Genomic DNA, 26,261 nt, shown 5'->3' with positions numbered 1-26,261 from the left:
CTGGGGAATTAATCTGTCACTTGAGTGAATGGACAAGGGGGAAGGAATGTTCCATGACCTACGCTGTGTCTCTGTTCGTGGCATTATTTTGGTATTTTCCCTTAAATAATTTTAGTGAAAGGTAGAGAAGCACTAAAGATAATGAGGTGAGTACTGATTCAGACTACATAATTCATGGAAATATCGGATTGTTCTGATTTTCTGAGATCTTTAGTGATATAAGAATCTATCTTGCTGTCCAACTTTTATCTCTTATGTTTGAAACACAAACGCAGTCTTTTGTGTTTCAATATCAAATTGCACAGTTCACCTGAATCATGATGCTACTTGTTTCTCTAGAATACCTGCAGGAAAAAGTCAGTCTTAGTACTAGTAACTTACATTAGTTCAACTAAAAATGAAACAATGTATATGTGAGAGGGAAAGTACTCTTACAAATTGTTGTTCTCAGATAGTGACTGTGATTTATGTTCTGAGATGACTCATGCATTTTCCTTTCATGTTGATAATTGTTAGTTTAGCTATGATGAGAGCTCAAAGTATCCGTAGTATTTGAAAAAATAGCCACAATGGGAAGATGCGTTTAGTTGAGCAGGTTGTATGGTGTCCGGCCCACCTGTGCCTGGTCTGTCTCAATTATGTTGAGACATGTGGCATTTGCCAAGAGTTTGTAATTTCAGGATTAGCACATGTTGGTATGTAAGCAATGTAGATAGTGGACTGAGGAGAAGGCAGTGATTATTACTGAAGACATACCATAAATAAACTGATTTGGACTGTATAATGGGCCCTTCTCTGCATCCATGGCATTAGACAAAACCTGAGGATACTTGCAGAAATTGTCTCCATTCTGCACTGTATTAACAGTATAAAACTCCCATGACTTTTTCCTGCAATAGCAAGGTTAAAGCTTTCGTACGTTTTTCTTAACTGGATTGTTACATGAGATAAAACAGATGTAAAACATCAAAAAAACACCAATATAGAATTGTCACTGTAACCAATGCTGCTTTTTTTCTTTTCCGTCCCCAGTCCTTAAACCCAAAGTGGAACGAAGAACTCTTATTTAGAGTAAGTGTTTTTAACAGCCTTATTACCTATGTTGGATATTATATTAACACATTAGGAAAAATCTTTTCTCACTATTTCAGCTTAAAAAGTACATCTTTAATGTTCTGAAACGCTCACACACTGGTTTCCTCACAAGTACGTTTGTTAATGTTTTTGTTTGTGCCAGGGTTAAATTTTCAGTCTTGATGCTATCTTCTTTGTTCTGTGAATGCTTAAAAGCATGAACATGGATTTAAAACCAGTTTGAGATAGCACCAGTCTTGGCACACTGGTTCTGATAGAAATGTGATGCATGGTGACATGGCAGCAAGATGTAGATTTGCTGTTTAATTTAGATCTTTAATTTAGAGATTCTGCTGAAGATGAGTGCTGGAATTCAGCACATATTTTAACTGTGAATGTATTTCTTTTTCCTAGGTTAATCCTCAGAAACACAGACTCCTTTTTGAAGTATTTGATGAAAATCGTTTGGTAGGTCCTTCTATGTTAATATTGCACTGTATTAAAGACTTGAATGTAAGTAAGTTCATTCTGATTCAACATGGATCAAAAAAACGCACCAAACCACCTTAACATCTATAAAACCTAAAGCTAAAGGCACACCTGATTCATTTACTTATCTGACATTACCACACTTTGTGATTCTCTGAAGCAGTTATATTATTATTCTTTACTTCTAACGCTCTTTAACTCGTAAAAGTGTAGTTCTTTTATAGTGCTTTTTAAATGATATGGCCAGATTCTTTGGTGATATTGAAAGCTCCACATCAAATGTTGATTTTTCCCACAAAGTAGTATTGACAATGTAGGTACCTCCATACACGGTGTGAGAAGCTTCTTCAGTGCATGAGCATTAGCATCAAAGAAAGCGTGTGTGACTTTTCTTTGAAAACCTGAACAAGTGGACAGTGAATTGGGATCTTGTAGATAGGTGTTACTCTCTGAATGCAGGTCATAAGTAAGATAAGGATAGATTGTGCATTTATTTTCTCGGTGAAATCAAAACTAATCCTCTGACCGTGCTCTCATTTTGTGTGTGAAGATGTCTAATTACCTGTCTTTCTATCTGTATGTTTCATTGTAAATGGATAAGGCTGGTAGCAGTACAGTCACAACACTCGCATCCTAGGGCCGCTTCACAGACATCCCTTACCGCCTTTTCCTTCTGCAACAGTTTGAAACTAATAGGAAGGATTAAATGCTCTTTAGTTTGTGCTCCGCAGTTTCATTCTGATAGCAGTTTTAAAAGATCAATTTGTGCTTGAATAGTGTGTTAGCTATGAAAAACTATTTTTTTTTTCCCTAATGCTTTCTGCCTATATTCAGAAATCCATTGTATCTTTTAGGGAGGTGCTGCTCCGCTAAAGTTGGGAAGAGTAAAAATGCATGTAAATATAAGTACAAACTATCTAGAATAAGTAGATTTGAGAAAGAGGCTTGTTTCTTGGTTATAGGCATCACACAATTCCCAAACCACTTACTTCTGGACTGGTGGTATTACCTGACCCACGTGTTTCAAATATGGTGTCTCTTATGTTTCTAAAAAACTATTTTAAAGGGAATCACCAGCATTTGTGGCTTACGTGGCAGGTTAAATATGATTTTTTAAGATGTTCAGATGTTCATCTCGGTGTGTGTTAGGGGCCATGATGTATTCTCCATGAAGTCAAAGTACTTTGTCCTTTAGTCATTGGAACATTACTGCCACCCCCTGGAAGCCAGGAGATGTGATTAGAAGTCTGATTCCTGATTGTCTTGGGAGAAGGACAGTGCTTGCTTTGTGGTTTCCACCAGAAGAATTCCTTAGCATTCTTTCTCTAATCTAGAGTAGATAAGTTGTTTGACCTGTTTGCCTTATAGGAGAAGAACAAATGAACCATTTTATTGGCATCAGCTTGGAAACGGTGCTTTGTTTCCTATGTATGATTATATTTAGACCTCATTACTCACTGTATAAAAATAACACTAGTATTTTCTGTCTTTTCCATCTCATTTGGTGAAGCCTGTTTCTCTTTAGCTTGCTCTCAGAAACACCAAGTTTCTATCCCAGTTGTCTTGAGCTGTTTTAAATACGTAAAATTGTTGCCTTAGCTGTGACTGTTGTTTAGCATTGACAAGCTCCCCCATTTCTATTAACTCATCTCCACATGTGAGAAATCATAGGTGCCTTGCGCTCTTTTTCTGGCTTACACAGCTGCGATCGAAAGGTGTTTCATCTGCCGTTATTTTACTGGGCTTTAGTGTTAATCATTCTTCCTTTCTTCTACCTATTGAATGACTGTTTAAACTCTAGATGTGAGCAAGCTGATAAAACAGAAATTCTTTTGCATTTGTGAGACTATCCTCCCAACAGATAGTTTCCTCTTTACAAAAATTTGTCCTAACTGCTTTTATTTCCTGTAATTTTTGGGGTTAAACTGAAGCCTGAAATATCTCCTGTTTGTTTAAGAAATGTTCCTTTCTTGAAAGTCAAGCTCGAAAGTTACCTTCTTCAGTGTAAGGGTTCAATTCAAAATCTTTCTGTTATAGCTTTAAAACTTGTCAAAGGTCACCTGTCTTGGATTTGGTAGGAGAACACTAAATGTTTTGTTCTGCTCATTTGTTTTACACCATTAATAAAGGGCTTGAGGAGTTTGTAGAGTCCTCAACTATGGTTGTCTTTAAAAACAACATTAGAAAAATCCATCAAGAAGGACAATGAGATCCCTTATGAGATGGACTAATTAAGGGACTAGATGACTTTTTGCTGTCTCTTCCTATCTTATAATAACTTGTCACAATTATGTATATTTCAAATGAAATGCCAAAGCTGGTTATTGCTACTGAAGACGTCAATGATGTTAATATTTGAATGGAACTATTGGTACATAATTTTTTAAGAATTTATTTTTATGTCAACTCTAATTCAGCAAGACAGACTTTTGTATTTTAAAAGCCATTTTATATTGGCTAAGGAAACTGTATTAGACTGGCTGTATTTACACAGTTATAGCTAAGCAGGAGTGACATGTTGAGAAATCTTGCTTGAATCTTAAGCCTGAGTTACCAAAACATGTCAGCTTATAATTCTTTTAGAGATTTCTTTAGTAAAATTGAAAAACATTTCAGATCATCTGTTGGGGGAGAAAGTGTTGCTTTCTTTTACTAAAAGCAGTATCTCTAAAGTGGTTGCAATTTATTGCGTATCACACTAACATGTTAGGAACTGTGCTACTAATAACTTTGTTGGGGAGAAAAGGAGCTTTAAGAAATGCTTTGTTTACTTTTCACTTCCATATCTTAGGGTGGTGGTGTAGGTTGTTTTGTTTATTTGTAAATATATTGCCTTATGTTCAAATGTAACTTTTTGAAACTGTGACCAAAAAATATTGTGTGGTATTTTCCTTTCCTCTTCTCCCTGTCCCAGTCCCCCTTCAACATATAATGTTAGTTGGTAAAGGGTAAAGAAATAAATGAACTATTGTATTTATTAGCTTTTATGAATAACCTAGTATTCATTTATTGCTGCATTCTAATAATGGAATTCAGGTAACAGAGGTTAAGTAAGCCCTGGAGTATAATTAGAAAACAAATTCGTTGCTTGCAAACAGAGTACTGTGGATTTGATTCTCGGCTCTTTTTTGGGAAGGAGGTATAAATGTTGATTTTACTGCCTTCTAGCTTAAAATACAGTAAAGGTTAAGTAAATATGGAGCAGGAAAAAAATCTAGTAGTATGACCTATAAAAGTATAAATGGCCCAGTGTTCTTTTCTGTTTTGCACTTTTTCAGCAGCACTAAGTAATTTCATCTTAGTGCAGTAGTGTTTAGTGCTGCATCACATATGAGCTCTGTATTTAAAAGTACCTTCTTAGCCAAAGGTGTTTTAAAAAACAAACAAACAAACCAAAACACACATGCACAAAAAAACCACACAACAAAAAAACCACCACCAAAACATACTTAACAGCAGGATTCAAGATTGTCTTTTCTTGAAGGTCCCACTAGGTGCCAGCAAAGGACCTTTTCAAATGATATGAGCCAGTGAAACACTTAGTAGGAATTCTCGGTCCCATTACTCATGTAAGAGTTGACAGTAAATTAACTTATTGACATGCCGATCATTTTATTAAAAAAAAAAATTAGCTTTGAACGTATGAGACCATTTGTATATAATTATACAGAATAGCTTTCTTCTGTAGTTTGTGCTTGGTAATCTTATTTCTCTGTGCATACTTTGTCCAGTGTTTTAAAAGTCTGCATAGTTGGTCATGTATTTGTATGCTACATCGAACTCTAATGAATGTCTGTTTATTGTTGGCTTCCAGCAGACAAGATGAGGTAGTTCCGTTTGTAAGAATTGTTTGTGTTTTTCTACCTTTAACAGCTGTAATTTTGAAGGGTTAAAATAAAAAATAAAAGGTTAAGATGGTAGGCTGAAAACACATGCCAAATTATTAATCAGAATAACTTGTTGTGGTTCTAATTCAGTTGCACATCACTGAAAAATATGAATTATTTGGCAGGAAAGGCTTCTACTATGTGCAGCTCTTTAGAAAGTGTGATTGCTTAACAGCACGTAGATTGCGAGATAATACCAGATTTCTTTAAAGTTTTATTTAAACAGTGTAGAAGCACTTCTTTTAAGGAGAAGGCTTATTTCACTGGTTTATGCATTATTCAGACCTCAGCAGTTTGCTAGCATGGCTACTATTTGGAAATTCAATCCTAGACTTGATACTCAATTATATGGGACTTCATTCCTACCAACTTCCTGTAATTCTAAACCTATGGGTAAAAATATTAGTAGTCATACGCTGCTGAGGAAAGTGCGGACACATTGACTCAGCTAGTGCAGCTGCAGCAGGCGTTGCTGTTTTAAACTTGGAAGTACTGGAAGTTTATTATTGTATGCATGCATGCAAATTGCAGCAGGTATACTTAAAACAAGGTCAGTAGCGTTTGTCAGTGTGTTGCATTTGAGGTCGCTGGAACATAAGTGCTCTGTAAATGAATGCTTTCTGACTGCAAGCAATCAAAGACGGTCCAGAAACTGCAGTTCAACAAATGGCTGACTTATTTCAAGAGGTACAGTGTGGGTTTTTTTAACACTAGTATCTTGTAGAAATTAGGACAAAGACTGCAACTTTTATGGGCTTTTACTGTTGTGATGTACTAGCACTAGGTTCTGTGCAGCTGCCTGTAGCCTTTCTGCCGAAGGATCTTTGTGGTTTTCATTTGCTAACATGCATGGAAATGAGAACAAATGGCACGGCGGTTAAGATTGCATTTTGCTACCCAAAGAAGCAACACGGATCCGTTATTGGAAACCTCTGAAGATGTTTTGGATAGTAACAATTGTGTGCACTTCAAAAAATTGCAAAATTCTGCACCTAATGTTACACAAATGAAACAGACTCCTAGACAAGTTGCTTATGCACCTGTAACGCAACAAGTAATTAATCAAGAGGAAAATGCAGCTATTTCTTCACTGCAAGTAAAAAAGAGCACCTCACTGCACATTTCTCTACAGACTAGAAAATATAGTGGCTGTTTTCGGTCTGGTGATGCTGTAGCTGCTGGTGAAGACACTTCATTCATTGGTACCGGTAATGAAGGAAATTGTGACGCTAGAATTGTGGTTGATCATCGATCTAACGACAGCCTTCTGAGCAGCGCTGCTCTGTGCAATGGCAGTCTCAGCAGTGCCACAGCCAGTGACAGTGGATCGTTCAGCAGCGCTGGCAGTGACTACGGATCATGTGCAAGTACCACAAGCGATGGAGGTTCATATTGTAACAGTGTCGTCAGTGACAGTGGCATTCTTTTGACAGGTGACAGTACTTTCTGTAGTACTGTTGTTCATGGTGATTCTTCATACAGAAGCACTGCAAACAACTGTAATCCCTACAGGAACAACTCATCTCAGGAAATTCTGTGTACAAGTAATACTACTTTTGACCAAAATGCTTTGTCAGTGAGGAAGAAAACGAAAATTCCACTGCGACGTTGTTCATCGCTGGTTATTTTCCCTAGGAGTCCTTCCAGTACTCCTCCAGCTTCTCCAGTAAGCTCAGGTCAACTACCACATCGAGGCGCCTATCAAACATCCCATAAAATAATTATTTCTCCTAGTGAGCTGGCACAAAAAGAAGATGAAACCATTTCCAAGGGATTCCTGTCAACAGCAGTCAATGGACTTCGGCTGTCTAAAACAGCTTCCTCTTCTGGTGAAGTCAGAGACGTTCGACCGCTTTATTTGAACACATCATTACAGGGCAAAAGTAAAATTTTGAATAGTTCTGAGCAGGCAACTTGTGAAGAAGTGTCTGATGGCTTCTCATCTATTTCGGTTCGTCTCGCTCAAAGAGCGTTTGCATCAAGCAGTGAAATGGTTAATAGCTGTTGCAGTCCCGAGTTAAATCTGAACTCCAGTGCAAAATACCCTCATTTAAAACTGGCACGTAGCACATCTGCATGTTTACCCTCAAAAATAGATTCAGAATATGAGATTAATATAAATGGACTAGAAAGACCAAACGCACAGATGAGCAAAACCCACCATGTTTTGCAAAGAAGTGTTTCATTGGAAGGATCACGTCAAAAAGTTTCTTGCTGTTTATCCAGCCTTAAATACAAGTGTCATAGTGCAAGGACGTCTCAGTTGCACATACAGTTCAAACCTGGGAATGAAGGAAAAACAACTGGTGTTAAGAAAAGATATGGAACCTCTAAAAGGGAAATGTCTAGCACTTTGTGGAGGCCCCATAAGGTGAGTGTTTTGGTTTATAGAAAAATTGACAGTATTTTACAGCTGAAATTTAACCAGAAAATTATAGAATTTACAACTAATACTTTGACATTATGATTTCAGAATTTTCTGATGGTATTAAACTGTCACCATTAGGAAGTAAATTTTTATATTGCCTGCAGGAATTGGTTTTAAATTTGTTACTTAGAATATGGGACACACAGTAGCATGGGTGAGTAGGTATTACAGTGAAATAATTGTATTTAATGTGTTAAAAACACTAATTTCCTATTTACATGAACTCAAAGGGGTTTTCTTTTCTAGTTATCTAGACATGGGAGTTATTCAAACTTCAGATGAAGTTTTGTAGTTTTAAATACGTAACTTTACTTCTCAGTAAATTAATAGAAATTACTAAAATTGCATGCAAAATGGGTACAAATTAGTGAATTACTCCAGAGTCTTTTAGGTTTATTTCATGTAGGCTTTATTTTACAGAACAGTGCTCTATGTAGAATTAAAGATAAGTAATATTTGAGCAGAGAAGCTGTAAATACCATTTTTTTCTGTATACACCCTGAACCACAGGAATTTTCAGAGTTTCCTCTCAATTTTTTTCCTTCCAACCACTACTTCAGCCTGAGCAGTACACTGTAACTTAATACTTCTCCTAACAACATCGCTGTTCAAATTATAGTACTTGGGTCTAGAAGGCATATATTTTTATTTTTTTTCTGGTAATGAAACTCACATCCAACTAAACTGCAGAAGTGTGTTTGCTCTTATTAACTTTTAAGGGAGTTCATAATGTTTGTAAGGCATAAGCCACACCTGTTTAAATAATGCTGTGAGGACTTGAATGATCTGAATAGTATGTATTAGTTTTAATTGTGAATGCTGATAAAAGTGCAATAATTAATGTTTACCAAAATTTAAGATCTCATTCCCTATGAATTGACACTACTATAATTTAACTAACACACTTGTTTAAGCAAAAGGCTTTATGCCCAATATCTATTCTTGTGACAGTCCCTTTCTAAACTAGTAATATAATTACCTTGGAGGTATTAGTCTGTAATTTTCAGTCTGTTGTTGCTCCTGGAGTAGTGCCTGATGATTTTAAACTTTTTGAATTCTTTGGAGTTTTGTATTACTTTTTGGTTAAAAAAAGTCTGAAGAAAAATGCACTTTCCTTCTTGTAAACTGTGACCTATGTTTAAGCTTCCTTATAAAACTCAGAGTGGGGCACAGGTAATCACTATGGGTATTGTTTAGTGATTCCTCATCCCAAAATCCAACTGTAAAGTTGATGGTAAATTCCACAATAAGCACAAACAGATTATGACATGTTTAAAGTAGTCAAAATATAATTATTATTTACAAGTATGTTGTAAAAAGGAAAACATGTTGAGTCATGCACTTCAGGTACGCTTCTCGGCAACTTGCACTGGTAGCCTCTGTGTTTAATGACAGTTGATATGGAAGAGATTTTATATTTTAATATTGAGTAGCTTTTAATAAATTCAGTTTAGATAGAATCCCAGTTCAGGATTAGATTGTTAGCAAACATTTCCAGAAAACTTTGTAGGACGCTGGACTGACAGTGGTTTGTTTCAGTTCCTGGGAGTGGTGTTTACAGTAAATTGACATCACATCTAAGGAGATTTAACTTTTTAAAGCGCTTGGTAGCATGCATCTATGGTTGTTGAGCATTTTTACTGTGTTAATGGGGTAATTTTAAGCTTTCTGAATTCTTAAGATTTTTGTCTTCTGACTGGAGGATGGGAGAGACAAGTTTAAAAATAAAAAATAATTTAAAAAAAAATCTGAATTCCAAATTGTTGCTGTTATCTTGTACTTTTCATGTGTTTGCAAATATTAGATTTGTGCCATGTCTACATACAAATTCAAAAGATCTCTCTCAGAAAACTGGACAGCGAAGGTTTTATAGCAGTATACTTGTTTCAGATCGCTTTATGCAACAACAGACACAGGAGCCATTCTGCCCTCAAATGGCCCACTCAGTCTTTATGTAAAATCAGTTTTTAGAAAATATCCTGTAAAACATGTTACCAAAAAATGTAAAAGCTTCCCCCACCAAACCAAACCGATTGTTGACTTTATAGCAGTTCAGCAATTCACTGGAATAAAAGAGATAAATATTATTGTATTTGCTATTACAGTCTTTGTGACAAATGTAATAGATTCTATGGCAATCATTTAATTATGTGGTCCAGTTAATTATCATGGTGTATTGTGACTCATTTAAAAATAAACAACTCCCAAAATATTTCTCTTGACTCCAGTTAGTCTGGCCTAGTATATTGATATGCTGAGTCTGGGTTCAAATTTAACAAGTTGATACTGGAGTAGCATTTAGTAATGTCAGCTATCTGCACAGAGCAGTCATGAAATCAAATCAGCGCTTTGCTCAGGGACTGTGGAGTCTGAAGCAGCGAAAGGTCTGTGCATTCTTCTCTTTCGTGCCTAGCTACCAGCCTTCAGCCGCCTCCTATCACATTTCCTGCTTTCTATAATCAACAGCTTGTTAAAGGCTGACTTAAAAAAAAAAAAAAAAAAAAAATCAAAACACCATTTCTGCAACAACTGGCCTTGGATTATTTTTAATTAATTTGAAAAATGTGGAGTGCTGATGGCCCACATACCACTGCTGTTCTTTACTGGAAACATATTGAATAGGTTCTGCAGTAGATAGTGGAATTTCATGTATGTGAAGCAGGAGGAAGAGGTGGTCTTGGTTGCAGCATTGAAGATTGTCCTTGACTTTGTATTTCTGTTTTTATTTTTTTTTTTTTTTTAATGCATCTATCTCTTGCTTCTGGTAGAAATAAATCTGCAACTAAAGCACTTTGACAGCACAGGTGTGAACTGAGAGGGTAGGAGTAAGGGAACAGTTTACATGTCATCTTACGTATGTAAACTTAAAGAGGTGCAGAGGAAGGCAGAAGCAGTGACTACAGTTCCACTCTTAGTATAGACCATAAACAAATAAAAAAAAAAAAGCTGTGCTAATCTCTTCCACAAGTATAATATTTTGCTGACATCTCTGCTGACATTGGCCATTCCTTCCCTGTCAGTATCACTGCTGATTAGATAATGTGAATATCGTAAATGTACTTGTCTGTTTCAGCAACTGTATACCTTTAAAGTCATTTGTTATACAATTAAGGGAATAATTGTCTTATTGTCCTTTTGTTTACAAGTAATTTTACTCAAGCTTTGTCTCTAGCAAATGAAATAAATGTTTTGAAGAAAAAAAACTTCAGAGGAAGTATACAATAACAAAACATTTTTTTACTGTTAGGTTTGTGTGAGGAATACCTTTAGGTGGAACTCTCAAGCTTTTTAAATGAGGTTCTGGAACTCTGCCTTTTGTATTTGTAAAAGGAGGTACTATTTGAATCTTTTAGTACTAAATTTACATTTTGGACAAGCAGTAATTGGAGGGTTTGTGTGTGAGGATGTCTCTCTGCACTAACTTACTTCCCAGCTGGTCTGAACGTGCTGAGGGGACCAGAACCAGTGCTGCACCAGACCTTAACACCAGATAGTCTGAGGTTGTCCTCTCTCTTGCATCCTCTTCAAGTACTGAGCTTCTGTCTCAGCAAAACTCTTTCACAGAAGATAATGGTCCAGCCAGCGAGAAGTGCCAAGAGAAGGGTGGGAGAGCTGTGGCCTATCACCAGCCATCTCCATCTTTGCGTATCAAGCAAAGAGGCTGCACAGGTATCTTTTTCCCAAATCTGTGCAAGGAGGTGGTGTGGGAAGGGGGCAGGTGAAGCAAAAGATTATAGAGGCAATACAAGGCAAAGCACAAGTTGAGATCTCTTTATGCTATTGTGTTACGATAACCTCATCACCCAATAATTTTCATATTGTTCAGTATTGCGTATCTTGAAGGATCATGTTACAGGACTGTCTATGGCACATCGCTATGTCATGGTTGATCAGTTCAGCCATGGAGAATTGGGACTGAAGCGAAGGTGGGGTGTGTGTTTCTGAGGAATCATGGTAGCAATTATGTTAGACTTAAATCACATAACATGATTTATGTTGTCTCAGACAAATTTTAGAAGTTCAAATATATGTCAAAGCATTAAAGGAAAAATAGCAGGCACTGTTAATCACAGTAATTAACAATTTATAATTAGTTGTACGTGATCTCCTACTTTCATCTGTTATATAACAATGACCTGTAGTGCTTCGATAATTTGTACCAATTTCTTCCATTTTCCATTTTCCTTAAATGCAGAGTTTTGTTACAGCTTCTATTCCATGTTTGTTCATTCCTTTAGCTCTTGATTAGCAATCTTCTTCAGGGGAAAAGAAAATTGCACACAAAGAATGTGATAAACCTTACAACCAAGACTAGCTGTGAACAGTTGCTATGTGGAAGCATTAGTATTAATTCATTGCTTCCTTCACTATTTGGTACCAGCTCCATCCCTAAAATTTTTCTTTGTCACTTTTAGCAAGTTGTATTTGGCAACAGTGAACCATATGTAACTTTCAGAATATGATCACACTATAAGGAACAGTGTCTGGGCTGTAGCAGAATACTTGAATAACCCTGCTTATCAAACTTCTAGCACTTTGTAGTCATCAGCACATGCTACACATACATATTAAGGAGGCATTTTAATTGATTGTGCTATGCACAAATTATGAAGAACCTCATTCTGTTTATAGTCTGCAGATGAACTGATTTTGGGAAGGTTTCTCATGCCAACAAAAGAGGAAACTTAAACTGCAAAACCATGCAAAGCAGAGCTCCTGAAACAGCTTATATAAATATTTAATTATCCAGCCTTCAGGTTGAATCAGGTCCTTTTAATCTGCCATGAGGGAGTGGGAAGCATTGATGATGTGGCTTCTTCAGTATAGCCGCAAGCCGTAGTTATTGTATGTCTTAAGGCTTAGTATACATTTAAGAATGTGTCGAAGTAAAACTTGTTCCTGAGGCAAGATACAGACGCTCTTCCCTTTACTCCTGACTAGCCAAGTAACTTGCAGGCTTTCAGATATGAGATCATGATTATTGCTGTCATTTTTTTTTTTTCTTTGAAAGGTACATCCTTTTTGCTTTCTATGAGAAATTAGATCAATACTTTGGGTTAAACAAAAACATTCTTGGAAAATGTTATAATGTAGAAATCATAGTCTTTGTAAGCATTATAGCATAAGACAGAAGTCCTTAAAAAACTATTAGTACTTGAAGGTATTTTCCCAAGAATTGTTAAGAAGCTCAGCTATAAGATTATTGAAATACTAACTGCTGTGAGTGATCTTTTAATCTATTGGATTCCCTTACTGAAGGAAAATGCTAAGCAGTGTGCCAGTATTTTTAAATGACCAAAAGGGGAACTACAGGCTACTGTGCCAGGTTGGTCTGGAAGGAAGAGTGCATGGAATAGAATTAGTACACATAAGACGTTTTGTGTTTATAAGGAGGGAGACTGAGCACTGCTAGCATAAAAAGTTTTGTCATACAAATCAGACTTAGCAATGACATGTGAAGATGAGTGACCTGGTTCATGCAGGTCACCAGGCTTTTCAAAATATTTGACAAAAACCCTATAGTAGGAGTTCTGAAAAATACTCTCAAGACATAGGTGCAACAAAAAGCTTCTTCATTGATGACTAAAAGATAAGGAAGAGAAGTGAGAATTAAATTCTCACATCTGAAGTTGCAGAAAATCTCATGGTAGTGAGTGACTAGACAGTAGAATGGACAGTTTGAAAATCAGTGTTGATAAATGTCAAGTACTGCACACAGAGGAAAACCAGCCAATGATGCCTGTGTGGTGATGGTCTCACGTACTGGTCAGGACATAGTTAATGTCATGGTGACTGACTCGCTGAAAATGTCAGCTCAAATCTTGTTGGCAGTTGAAAGGCAAATAGAAGGTTAGGATTTATTAGGAAAGGAATAAACTAACAAAATTAAAACCACCGTTATGGAGTTGTACACATCCACGTATGTACATGGCTTGCATATTTCTGGTCATCCTTTTTCAGGAAGCACGTATAACAGACCTAGAAAAATACCAAGAAGGGTCACAAGATTGGGATAAATTTTATGTGAGGAGACACTAAGGAGACCAAGGACTTTTCAGCTTTGGTGGGAGCAGGGGAAAAGTGGTATGAAGGTAGTTTTATAAAACTGTAGTTCAGGGGAGGTGAATTTAAACAGAGGATCCACTCTTATAAAACAAATACGTTCTGTTATGTGTTGCTGAGCTCACTGTTGCAAGATGTTGTGCATACCAAAAGTAGAAATGGATTTCAAGAAGAGGTTAGATAAGTTGAAGAAAGGTCTATCAAAGAGTTTTACATTCTCAATGTGTATTTTATGTCAGGATCAAAAAGTCCATGACCACTTATTCATTAGAAACTGGGGAATATATCAGAAGTAGTACTATTTTTAGCGGCTGCTTTTATTATTTCCTTAAGCACCTGCTCTTGGCCATTACTAGGGAAAGGATACAAGGCTATGCAGAGCGTTAATCTGACCACCAGGCTCTTTGGTGCCTGCTCAGCCCTCGCAGCCACCTAGGATCAAATGGTAGAAATGCTCTTTCAAGTTCTCCCCTCACCCTGGGCTGAGAGTGTTCTTCTGCGTTCCAGCACGTGTTTTCTCATTTTCCAGAAGTGGATGAATTTCACAGACCGAGCAAGCAAGCAGAACTGACTGGCCTTTTTAGGCGAGTCATTTGCTCACGACTGACTTTCACCCTGGTCTGAAGGGGACTGCCCCACATTTCTGTTAAGTGTCTCTGTTTCAAGTGAACTTTCTTCCTCCCTGCGATGAACAGAACCTGCTGATTTGGGAATGCAGCCAGCAAAATGTTTGTAACTCATTTCAGTGTTAGTTTTAGGATCTATACTCATCTCTGTTTCAAGAGAGTACATCACTCTCTTTTTCTGTCATGGCAGTTTACAGTAAACTGAGAAGTCTACAGATAGATGCAGTTATTGTTTGAGACCGTGGGCCGCTTTCAGTTGTATCAACTGGAACATAAGCAAACAGAATTTAAGGAGGACGTCAGAAAGTTCCTGACTAAAATTAATTACAAACTGAAATTGGAGTCACTGAAGTTAGGGCATATTAAAATGCAAATGGGATGCTCCAGCTACTCAGAGGAATGTAGGAAAAAAAATGTGGAACTGGATTCCTTTAGACCTAGATGATTTATCTTGTAATCTGTGAATTTTCTAGCGTAAGGGAAAAGGCCTTATTCAGAAACTTGAAAGAACAAGGGCTTTTTGAAGATCAAGTTTTCAAAAATGTATTAGGACCATTAGTTATTTTTTAATAGTGCTTTTACCTTAGCCAGCTTTTCTATTAATCATTGTTTCTAGTAAGTTCAATTAGGGACATATATTTAGCTCATAAAGAATAAATCTAATGTGTTTAATATCTGGCAAATTATAGGCCAATAAAACGCATGTCTAATGTGGGAAATGCAGCGCAATTTTAGTAAGAAATGTTGAGCTTACCTGAAATAAATAGTAATACTGCTTTTGTTGTATTTGTTTTGTATTTGCCTTGTGTCGTAGAGGTTGAGGCATCCAAGGTCAGTTCACACAGACTGGTTTTGGACAGATAGATTCTAACTTGAGCACAGCACAGCTTAAGATAAACCGGTCAGTTCTGCTCTAGCCGGGTCATCTTGTGTGCAGTTAGGACTGGTAGCAGTGGGTCCAGGTCTGGGGCTGGGAGAGGTCACTGGGGCTCCTGCCCAGCCCAGCGGTGGCTAAGGGCTGATGCGGGGCGCAGGGGAGTGTGGAGAGCTGGGACGTGGCCGCAGCGGCTGCTGGCTCCGCACTGGGGCAGAGGCGCAGGAATCCCCCAGGTGGTGTTGATGTTGAGTTTGGATCAACAGGAGCTGAGAACAGTAGACTCAAGAATGCTTTTGAAAACTGCGGGACTAACTTTGGAGTAGGCTAAGGCCATTCAGCCTGCATCCCACCCTGCTCTAGGTGCATGTTCACAGAAACTTCTTAGAAGGGGTCAGTTACTTGTACAGCCTGGGCTGACTGTTCAAGATTATATTTTGGGCTGGGAGAAGCAGCCTCCAGGCTAAACCTGACCTTGTGCATCTGTGTGGCACAATACTGGGCCCAATGAACTTCCCAGGAGTGAGACTGTGATGCAGAAATGATCCAACTGCCTGTCTGACTTCTGTCCTTTTTTTTCCCCCAAGTTCTGTTTGTTCCCTCTTGCTCTGAATAACAGAAAGTTGACTGTGTATTGAGTCCTGTGGCTGAGTATATTAATTAACCAGGGTGCTTAACATCTGTTGATCTGGTTTATCTGTCGCTCATTTCAGGGAGCAAGTTAGGTGTGCAGTTTAATGTTTGATAAGGTTTTACATTTTTTAGTGTTTTAAGCTTTATAGTGCTAATTGGTGAAGGTAAGGTAAAAGCGCAACTGGAATTGTTACTACAAGGGTTTGTTTTTCAAACTTTATTTGAAGTCTTAAGATTTGGCACCAAACCTTCCACAAATAGATGCAACTATGAAGGTAGCTGACAAGATGTCAGGAATGGCTTGTTGAAATAGTACTTAATTAAATATTTGGTATTTGGTGGTTTGATGTTGTGGGTTTGTTTTGTTTTGTTGAGTGTTGTGGGGTATAACACAGGAGGCCAAATCAGGGTTGGCTCATGACTTTTCATAAAATGCAATATTCCTGCTTTTCATATGGTAGCTTATTTGACATATCTGTCCATAAAACCAAAGGAACTCAAATTTCTGATGAATAAAATACATGCATTAGTAGCTTTTGACTTGTTCTCTAAGTTGTGCTTAAGTATACTTCAGTTATATTAGACATCTTCTTGTTTTCCTGTGCCCTATATGAAAATGAATTCTCTTAAGAAAAAAAAAAACAAACAACCTATCTTAAATTGCTTTATTAATGAACTTTTGATCACAAGTTCTCAAAGTACCAAATGTCGAATGGAGTAATATGTGAACATTGTTATAAAATTACTGTAGACTAAATACGAACTTTTAAGGAAGCTATCTATAAGATTCTGATTCTATATAAAAAGTGTAAGCTATACATGGAGAAACAGATGACACATTTGCTCTAGTCTTTTTAGAGAAGCAGTTCACTGAAAATATCTTTGGAAGCAAGAGAGAATTAGTGAAAATAACGTGTGTCATTTCTAAAAGCTGTCTATTAAACGGATGGTAAAAGTGCCGAGGCCCGCGGTGCTGACACCTCGCTGCTGCAGCAGCCAGCAGGGTGAGCGTGTTGTGTAATAACCATTGATCTAGCAGTATGGATTTGCTCTATTTTGTGAAGGCTGATAGGTTCTTATATCTCAGTATTCTAGGTAGTTGATCGTAGATGCCAACTAAAAAAAATGCCTACATCTTATTAAAAAAAAAATAAATCAATTTGTCATCTACCTATCTCCCTTAAAAATATGGGAGACTTGGACTTTCATGAATTCCATGCAACGAAGTATTTATCGCTTTGCAAGACAGAGAAAACATTATTTTTAGAATCTGTGAATTTGGTAAGATCTTAACATGATAATGGAATTTTGCTTTTTTGAAACTGTTATTTTCCCATGATGAATAGCATATCCTGGCAGTACTTTATGGAAGAAAAGGCTTGCAATTCTCAATTCAGAGTTCAAGAGCACCAAATAATATACACAGCGCAGCATGAAAAGAAAAATACTTGAAGTTTCTAGTGTAGCTCAGGAAAGTCTTTTTTCATTCTCTTCAAGCTTGTAACCAGTGTTGATGTTTGGGTGTTTAAGCAAGAAGAATTTTGGTTTTATAAGGGATCTATTGAGCCCTTGTTTTCTTAAGCAGCGATAGTCCGGACCACTGTTTGTTTTTTCAATTTGAATTGATGCTTTATGTTCCCTCCAATAAAAGCTGTATGCTTTCTTATTTTGCCATACAGCTGCAGATTTCTGTGTGGAAACTTAGTCAAAACTTGCTATCTAGTCAGAAAAAGACTTGGAATGTACTTGGGTTCTTATCCATGCACTAACACCAATAAAATTAGTCACAAAAGCTGGTAGAGAAAATACCTGTTATTTCAACACCCTGGTGTTACACAAGAGCTGTTTCAGAAGGCACTGTCATGAATCCAGCGATTAAGAAAGGCATTAAATTCAGTTAACTGTCTTCAAACCCGATGTAATGTTGTCAGTACTGCCCTTCAGTGTGTGACTCAGATAAGCATGCCTGTTTAAAATTTGCTTCTATCCAGTTTCTGATGAGAATTGCAGAAAAAAACTCCAAAATCTTTCCTGTTAAGGCTTATAAAGTTCATATTAATAAAATAGACAAAAATGAGCTTTGGACTGGATTACTTTCTTTCGGTGCTTTGTCTCTTTGAGCACTCACTTTGGCATTGCACTAGAGTGCTTTAAATGTATTATATAGAGCAGCTGTCTGTCCTCACATTTTTTCAATAACTTTCGATAGACTAAACCAATGAATCAGTAAAATAAAAGGGCTCTTTGTTAGTGTAGTGTATCATTAATTGAGGTTTATGCACTTATGGTTTGGCAAGCAGAAAGTCTGAGTTCTCTGGCTGTTAAGAAATTAGAAGTTGACAAGAACAACTGACCCATTTGTCTGTCTTGAAAAAACTGGGATGCCTGCTCTCCTGAAACAGAGATCCAAAAAGTTTCAGCCCCGTTGGCATTTAATTGTTAGTGTGTGCGAAGTCTGTTTCAGAGCTTCTTTGGCACTTCTTTGAAGGCAGTTAGTCAGCTCATCATAGTGGGGCACATTGCTAAAGAGCATTCCTGCTATCTGATCTATGTATTAGTTGTTTGGAGGTCAACAAAAATCTCCACTGGAGGATTTTACTCTGGCTGGAGGAGAAAGTACTGTTAAAGGTTGATTATCGAGGCTAGCTCTGCTAAAAATAGCAGGAGAGACAGCAGAGTAATAAAGTGAATAACAGGAGCCTGTACTAAAATAATGCTGGTAACAAACACAATGTTCTGAGGTTTTCTAAAATACAGCGGACTTTTGTCCCACATTCCAGTAATTTATTTGAAAGGCATGTTCCACTTGAGGATTGCCAAGAACTTTACAAATACTGAGCCTTTTAACATGTCTAAGGTATGTGCTGTGCCATTTTAAAAAGAACCTCATAGGCAAAAATGATAGCTGTATTTTTCCGGGAGCTTGTGGTCTATAATAGTACAGAAAGTTTTCCTTCAGCAATTTGGGGAAGCTTCAGACTCTTCAGGTATGAAAACCTGTTGTAGCTTTCTATCTCAAATGAGTTTGTGAACTAAAAAGGTGGGTATTTTATTTCCACTTCCCTTCCTCCCCCCCATTCAAATCTGAATATAAAACATACACACTATTAATTCAATTTGAAGTTATGTTTCTCTAGATTTCTAGCATGTTATCATCTGTGATAAGCACTGCAGTCTAGTTGTGCTTTCTGGAGGCGTAAAAATTGGAGCTTATACAAATGTGAGGTGCTGGTTCTCCATATGCACGTACAGTTTAAAGATAAAATGGACCAACTTAAGACAACAGAGCTAAAGAAAGAAGGTACCAGAATTATTGAGGGAGAAAGAACTGCTTCAAGAAATACCTATGGCCTTTAACATCAGAGCTGTTTGAATGGAGAATGTCATCAATGGGACAAAAAAAACCCAGTAGAATTGGGCTGGATTTTTAATACCGTAAAACACTGGTATTGAAAATTAAAAATATAGTCATGCTAGAAGAAAGGTGAAACACATGGCATTGCCTTGAGGTGAAGGAAGATGGAAGGTGCAGATCCTCATAATGGAAAGTTTTGTGCAAGTAGGACGTGAAAATCCTTGGGTGATGACTTTGAATAAAAGCTTGTGGTACACTAACAGATTTAGGAAATAAGAGGCACCAAATCTCCTATTAGCTGGAAAAATCAAGACAAGAAATCTTGAAGCTGCCCAGGCTACACTGTTGAAGACTTTCCCAGTTCCTTATGCCATCTGTGGAAAAAAAGCAGAGTCTTGTTATAGTGTAGATTTTTGAAAAATGCCATAGGCTTATACATACCTTTTAAAAATTTAATGCCCTCTTGATTTTAGCACACAGGCAGTGATATGTCTTCATGTTAAATGACCCATATAATACGTTTTCCTGCTTTTGCAAAGGCTTTCAAATCTCAAATGAATTTGAAATAGCATATGCTCGAGTAATCCAGTGAGAAGTCAAGTAAAGTACTTTGACTGTTGGCAGTGATCATTGGCGAGCACTGAAATTACCTGTGATAATTATTAAAATCTTCTTTTGGTAGACAAAAATCAATGATCAAAAGTAAATTGTACAATGATACCGTGTATTGTCAGTCCCTCCCCTGGTACCGTGTGTGAGCCGGAGTGAATCAGGCTGCAAAGCTGCTACATTCATAGTCTGGTTGTAGTTGGACAGTCCAGACATCCGAGTTGGGGCGGAATCTTTCACATTTTAGTGGTTAAAACTAAACTCCACAACGTTTATAGGCAAATAGTAATTTTTCATATATAAAATGAATTTTAGCACATCTTCAGATGTCAACAGGAATATCAGGCAGGGCTTCAGGGAGGTGCCAGACTTGAAGCTCCTGCTGCCAAGCTTGGGACTGCTGGAATTGCTGAAACTTCCAAAGCACTTATCACAGATGAAACTTATTTTTACTTCATCTTATTTTTGACGGTAGCTGTGGTATTTTGAAAAGAAAAAAATATTTCTATATGCCTGTTTTAAACAGCTGCCTAGGATTATAGAAATTGTCGGGCACTCCTAGGTGGAAAGTCTTCAGTTCTGTTTTAATCTGTAATAAATGTTTATTTGCTTAAGCACATACCAAGACAATTATTTTACTGAAATGGCCAAGGGAAATAGTGTCTTTACTCTTTGCCTTTTCGGACAATGTTTCTACTGGAGATGCTGCCGGTCTCAGTCCTGACGCTGAATAACTCTCTCCTGTTTGACCAGCATTAGTCTATGCGACTGAAAAAGCAATCTAAATCTCCACCCCCAGCTCCCTCAAACTTCATTTATTTTGAGGAAGGCAGAACAGTCCTGGGCTCTGAGTGTTGGATCAATCAGCACTTGTTCTGTATAGAATGAGTTTGTTGTCTGTTATGTAAGACTGTCTACAAATTCTTTAAGTATCGCTATCCTGTCATGGTTTTGAAACAATGTTTTTAAAACACTTTGCAACTTTAAACTTTCTGTGTTTTTTGTTTGTTTTTATTCTCCATAGACTCGAGATGATTTTCTTGGGCAAGTGGATATTCCTCTTTATCAGTTACCGGTTTGTATTTTTTGTTCATTTTTGTTTTAAGAATGATTCTGTATGCAACTGTGTTAGTCGTCTAGGGAAGTTAACTGTATTGATAAGTGATTAAATTCTCCTGCTCTGTGGGTTTCTTGTTTGGTTTTCTTTTGTGGATTAGTTAGGGCCTTTTTAGTGCTGGTATTTACCAAAAAATCTAAGTTACCTGGTGTTATTTAAATAGTGGATTCTGCTGCTACAAGAGTTAGGAGTGCTTTAGCTTTGTCAAGAATGAAAATGTGAGGTTTAAAACAGTCTTGAAGACAAGAAGAGACTGTGAATATTGTCATATTTCTTAAAACATTTTCTTTAAAATCTCCCATTTTAAAGATATTAAACTGTGGTAAACCAGGCAGTTGTTCTTTCACTGTGGTGAGAGCCGTGTCTGAGGTGGTTATGGAGAAGTCCCATTTCCCACTGGACCTGGGACGCGAGATCCTACTCAGGAATCAGACGGAGCTGGGAAGAGCAGCCGCCACCTCCCTCGGCAGAAAACCCTCTTGGCGTTTTCACTTCTCGCTACCGGGCTGCACAGCAGTATCTGGAGTCTTGAAAAATCAGGGCATTTCCTTTCTTTGTTTTTTAGCATGAACTGATTTATAGAGCCTCAGTGAAGGATTTTTGTGGCTATTTTCTTACCTTCCTCAAATGTTAATTTTTCCCTGTCTCCTCTTTGTTTCCGTCTTCCTGGTCTAAATCCAGGGTATTTTACTGGTCCAAACATAGGTGGATTTTTTCAAAGTCTTTAATTTACATAAGTAAATATCTTGGGTAACTAAAATCACTTTATAAATTATCTGTTACATGCAGATTTGGTTTTGCTTGGTACTATTCAAATGAAGACTGTTCATAAGTAAAAGGAGCTGTAATAAGAGATGTGTAAAAAGGGCAAATCATCTGCAAGGAAAGCTACTTGGCAGATATGAATTTGTTCCTTCCAAACCCATAATGTATTATTCCAAGTGTAATCTAGCAGTGAATCTAAGGCAACTCTTGTTTTTGGAAAGTCAGAAAAATAATTATGAAACTTAGATTAAGGAAATAATATTTTTCTCTGTGATGTTTTGTGATTCCACAGTGTCTTAGTGTGCGTGTTGGTGGAAATAATGTAAGGTGGGGGTAGGGACAGGACCCCGAAAACCCCACAAAACCAAAACCCAAGCTTAATTCCATTTTAATTTCAGAGAAGTACTCACCTTAGTTGTAAGACAGTTCATTTTATAGTTATAGAACCTGATCATGCAGGTAAAACTGGTGTAACACTTTATCGTTACAGGCTTGAAGGGCTGCATTTTAACTCAGTGAAGGCTGAACGTTTCAACTTGAGTGTAGCATTTCTAAATTGTATTAGTAAGAGCTTATACTGAAATGTCTGAAATACAAGTGAGCATGTTTCTTTCTGCGATTCAGTTTAATAGTCATCACATTCAGTAAAACTTGGACAGCTTAATCTTAGGACTTTTTCCTAACAAAGCTCAATAGTTCAAAAAAAATCCTAAAAATCTCTAATCATGTCCAGCCTTTAAATTCTGCATATTTTTTGTTGTTTTGTTCTCACCAAATGTTGACAAACATTAGATATTTTTTGAAAATACTATTATGGAATTTGGATTGCATCATGTATCATTGTTATTAATTAAAACAAATAGAGCAGTTGCAAGTTTTTCATCATATTATACAGTACTTCTTGAAATGCTTAAAATGTGTTCATTAATGAGAGTCTAGAGTTACTCCCCAAAATTTACCAACAGTTGAAAAAGGAAGAAATAAGGAGAAAAAAAATAAGAAAGATATTTACAAATGTTCTTAAACATATAATATTGCAAAAATCAAACGTTGTAAGAATTGCAGAACTTCAGCTGGATTATAAATATTTGTTAACCAGAAAAATAAATATCTTTGGGTTTTTTTTGGTTTTGTTTTTAATAATCCCTGGTGTGTGTTTCTCTATCTGGACATGAGATGTATATTTATAAAATGAGGTCTGTTTATCTCTGTGCTTCTTTCTGTTGAGCAACTTTGCTGCTGAGAATCAGAACAGAGATGTTCTCAGAATAGATTCTTCTGTGATTAATTTTTATCCCCAAGTTCTGAAGCTAGAAATGGCTTTTTATATATGTTCTGTGTAAAAATACTTGAAAAATATTGAGGGAAGAAAAAGAGTTGTGGTCGATCTTTTAAATGTGAAAATTAAGAATCCGTTTCTTGATTTCAGGCTAAACAGGATTTTTTTTCTGTGCTTTAGAAACTGTAAGATATGTATATGCTGGAAGTTGTTTGGTTTTTTGTTTTTTTTTTCTAGAAGTAGGAAAATAGCTTTATTACCAACATTAAAGCTGGTATTAGTTACTGTACTCAATCCTATAATTTAAATTTTATAATGTTATATGGCCTTTAAATAAACTGGTTGTAAATTTCTGATAATTTTCTTTAACTTCAAGTGTTTCATACAGATTTTTCTTGAAAAAACTTCTCTTATTGCAGACAGAAAATCCAAATATGGAGCGACCATATACATTTAAGGATTTTGTTCTTCATCCAAGAAGGTTAGTAAATACTGCAGAACTTCCCTATCTAAATAATGCTGTTATGTGGTTGCTTGTATGTGTGCAAATGTTGTCTAAATTTTTTTGTTTACCTCAAAGAAATATGAGCATCAATGGAGTAAGAGATCTGTGCTTCTAAGTTTTCTGCATTAAAAAAAAAGGCAAAGTATTAGGCCTTAGTCATGTGGATTTTTTTTTTTTACACTTGTTTGGGATTTTAAAATATTTATTGTAGCAAGATGATGTGCAGGTTCCACTTGACTCACTAATGATTCTATGGAGCTCTCTTTTTTTTTTTTATACCAGTAGTCAAACAGATGAGATAATTGGAGAGATTTCTTTACCAAGTGAAATTATTAAATAGAATCAATATGGATAAATCCTGTTTTCAGGCTTCTAATGATGCCTTAAGCTAAATACAGAGAGGCAGATGCTGAAGTGTGTAAGCTTGCTTTAACTAAAAGTTTTAGGAAAAGTAGTCCTGTTGGTTGAAATAATACTTGGTAGATTGTCTGCAGACAATATATTAATTACGTTGTCTTTATTCTTATATTCTTGTTCTTTATTGTAGTTGGGTACTAGGGAAGTTTTCGGAAGGCTGAGTTGGAAAGACAGGTTTCTAGTTGAGGTACATAATAAAAAGGTGTATTCAGAAGTCTAAAAACTCAGTACCATTATAGAACTTAATTAATTTAAACTATAAAAAGACAAGTTTGTGCTGAGAGACTTAAGAATAATCCTCTAGCTGTGCTTTCTCGGCTATTGTATTTCCAGATAATTTCACAAGTGCATAATAAGAACATTTAATTTTCTCTTCTACAGCCATAAATCAAGAGTTAAAGGCCACCTGAGGTTAAAAATGACTTACTTACCTAAAAGCAATGGGTCTGAAGAAGAAACCACAGAACAGGCTGAAGAATTGGAGGTGGGAAAAGTAGTATTTATTGCTGAAAAGTCTAGAAAATGGTCAGTCTTCAGCTGTTAAGGGTAGTGACAGTAAAAATGAATGTTAGGAATCACTAAGCTATGAATAGTTTTAGAAACAAACCAGTTAGAAGTGATTGCTTTTATCTTACAGAATAGCTGTAAGTCAGCATAAAAAATTCTGAAGCAGTTTTTCTAACCAAAGGAGTGGCTTTGTCAATGTATCTAAAAAAGAAAAGATACATTAGGCTTTGGGTTTTGTTCTGACACTGACTTGCCATATGTCTATGTAGCTTTTCTTGATTTAGAATTAATGGCAGGATCACCACCCAGTATTTTTACTGCTGTTCAATATTGTTTGACCCCAGCCAGCCAGACATTGACATCTTGCTGGTTTTAGAATTTCAGCTCTCTCCAATTTATAGGGATATTTTGATCTTAACTACTTTACATTTATAATTTCCTGTAAGCACAACCAATTTAGATCAGTGGATTGCTTTTCAAGACCTCAAACAACTCTTGCCAGCATTTCCACCTTTGGCGTAATTAAACTTGCTGTTACAAAATGGTATGCTCATCTGACCAGTACATTTGCAGTAGATGTATGAAATGAATTTTTTTATTTTTTTTTTTTTAAATCTGTTCTAGGAATGCTGTGTATTTTCCTGGAATAAACAACTTTTGATGCTAATATGTTTCAGGAACTTGAGTTAAAAATAAGATTCTGCATGCATCACTTATCCTATCATTTCTTGAGAAATATACACACTATAACCCAGAGCCAGACTTACTGGCTTAAGACATAGTGGAACTGCACATTAAAAAGGGGTTGGTTTAATAAATTGAGCTACTTTTTTATCTTTGGTAATATGAATTAAAGTTAGTTAATCTTGTGTCTCTTAGCCTGGGTGGATTATATTGGACCAACCAGATGCTGCTAGCCAGCCCCAGCAGCAGCAGCAGGAATCTCCTCCGCTGCCTTCAGGCTGGGAAGAAAGGCAAGACATCCTCGGCAGGACCTACTATGTCAATCACGAGTTCAGAAGAACACAGTGGAAAAGACCAACTGCTCAGTATGTCTTTTGGCCTGAAAATTCAAGTGTTTTAACTACAGTAATGAGTTCACTCTACTTACATTGAAAGCAAGGAGAACTAGAAAGTGAACAGCTTGAGAATAGTAGAGAGCTTTCCATAACTTAACCTTCAAGCCCACAAGTAATGGTCACTGGCTAGTGGTCAGTTTAACTGCACAGTACTCTTTTCTCCAAGTATGCACTCAAATGTAGAGTGGTTGTGATTGTAAGAGACTAATATATTAATGAAAAGGAAAATATTTTCCAGCTCTAAGCCTGGTTCCTCCTTCTCAGCAGAGACTGCATTCAATTATTTACCTTGGTTATTTTTTTTTTCCTTTTCTGTTTTATTCAAGATTTTTTTTTTTCCCCTTAGCATGCGTATTACAGAAGTAATACCTGGGATGCAATCTGGTTCTTTAGTTTAACTTCATGTTGACTTTTTGAACAGTTTACATTCATTTTGATAGCTCACGGCTGTTTCTTTTTCTTCTGTTGAGAGGACTATAATGTATGCTTTTGCTGTTAGGCTAGCTTACTAGTGAAAGATAAAATATGGCTACTGTGCACTGACTTCTCCTCCC

At 36.6% G+C, this 26,261-nt stretch overlaps 1 protein-coding gene across 5 annotated transcripts in view; it reads left to right on the top strand.

The window, feature by feature from the left end:
* NEDD4 (NEDD4 E3 ubiquitin protein ligase) overlaps positions 1-26,261 on the top strand; it is a 56,953-nt gene that overhangs the window by 12,439 nt on the left and 18,253 nt on the right. For 2 of the 5 annotated variants that reach the window (XM_082061213.1, XM_082061211.1), the window contains exons 4-9: positions 1,033-1,071; positions 1,489-1,542; positions 21,063-21,113; positions 23,619-23,680; positions 24,503-24,605; positions 25,508-25,677. In XM_082061213.1, the coding sequence (XP_081917339.1) occupies positions 1,033-1,071; positions 1,489-1,542; positions 21,063-21,113; positions 23,619-23,680; positions 24,503-24,605; positions 25,508-25,677 (479 nt within the window). Of the gene's footprint in view, positions 1-1,032; positions 1,072-1,488; positions 1,543-5,980; positions 7,822-21,062; positions 21,114-23,618; positions 23,681-24,502; positions 24,606-25,507; positions 25,678-26,261 lie in introns of those variants that run through there. The other 3 variants (XM_082061212.1, XM_082061209.1, XM_082061210.1) reach the window with 3 other exon arrangements.

This window comes from Streptopelia decaocto, assembly GCF_964273445.1.
Source record: "Streptopelia decaocto genome assembly, chromosome: 9".
Lineage (NCBI taxonomy): Eukaryota > Metazoa > Chordata > Aves > Columbiformes > Columbidae > Streptopelia > Streptopelia decaocto.
The sequence above is the reverse complement of the archived record's forward strand: the minus strand, read 5'-3'. Positions and strand labels throughout refer to the sequence as shown.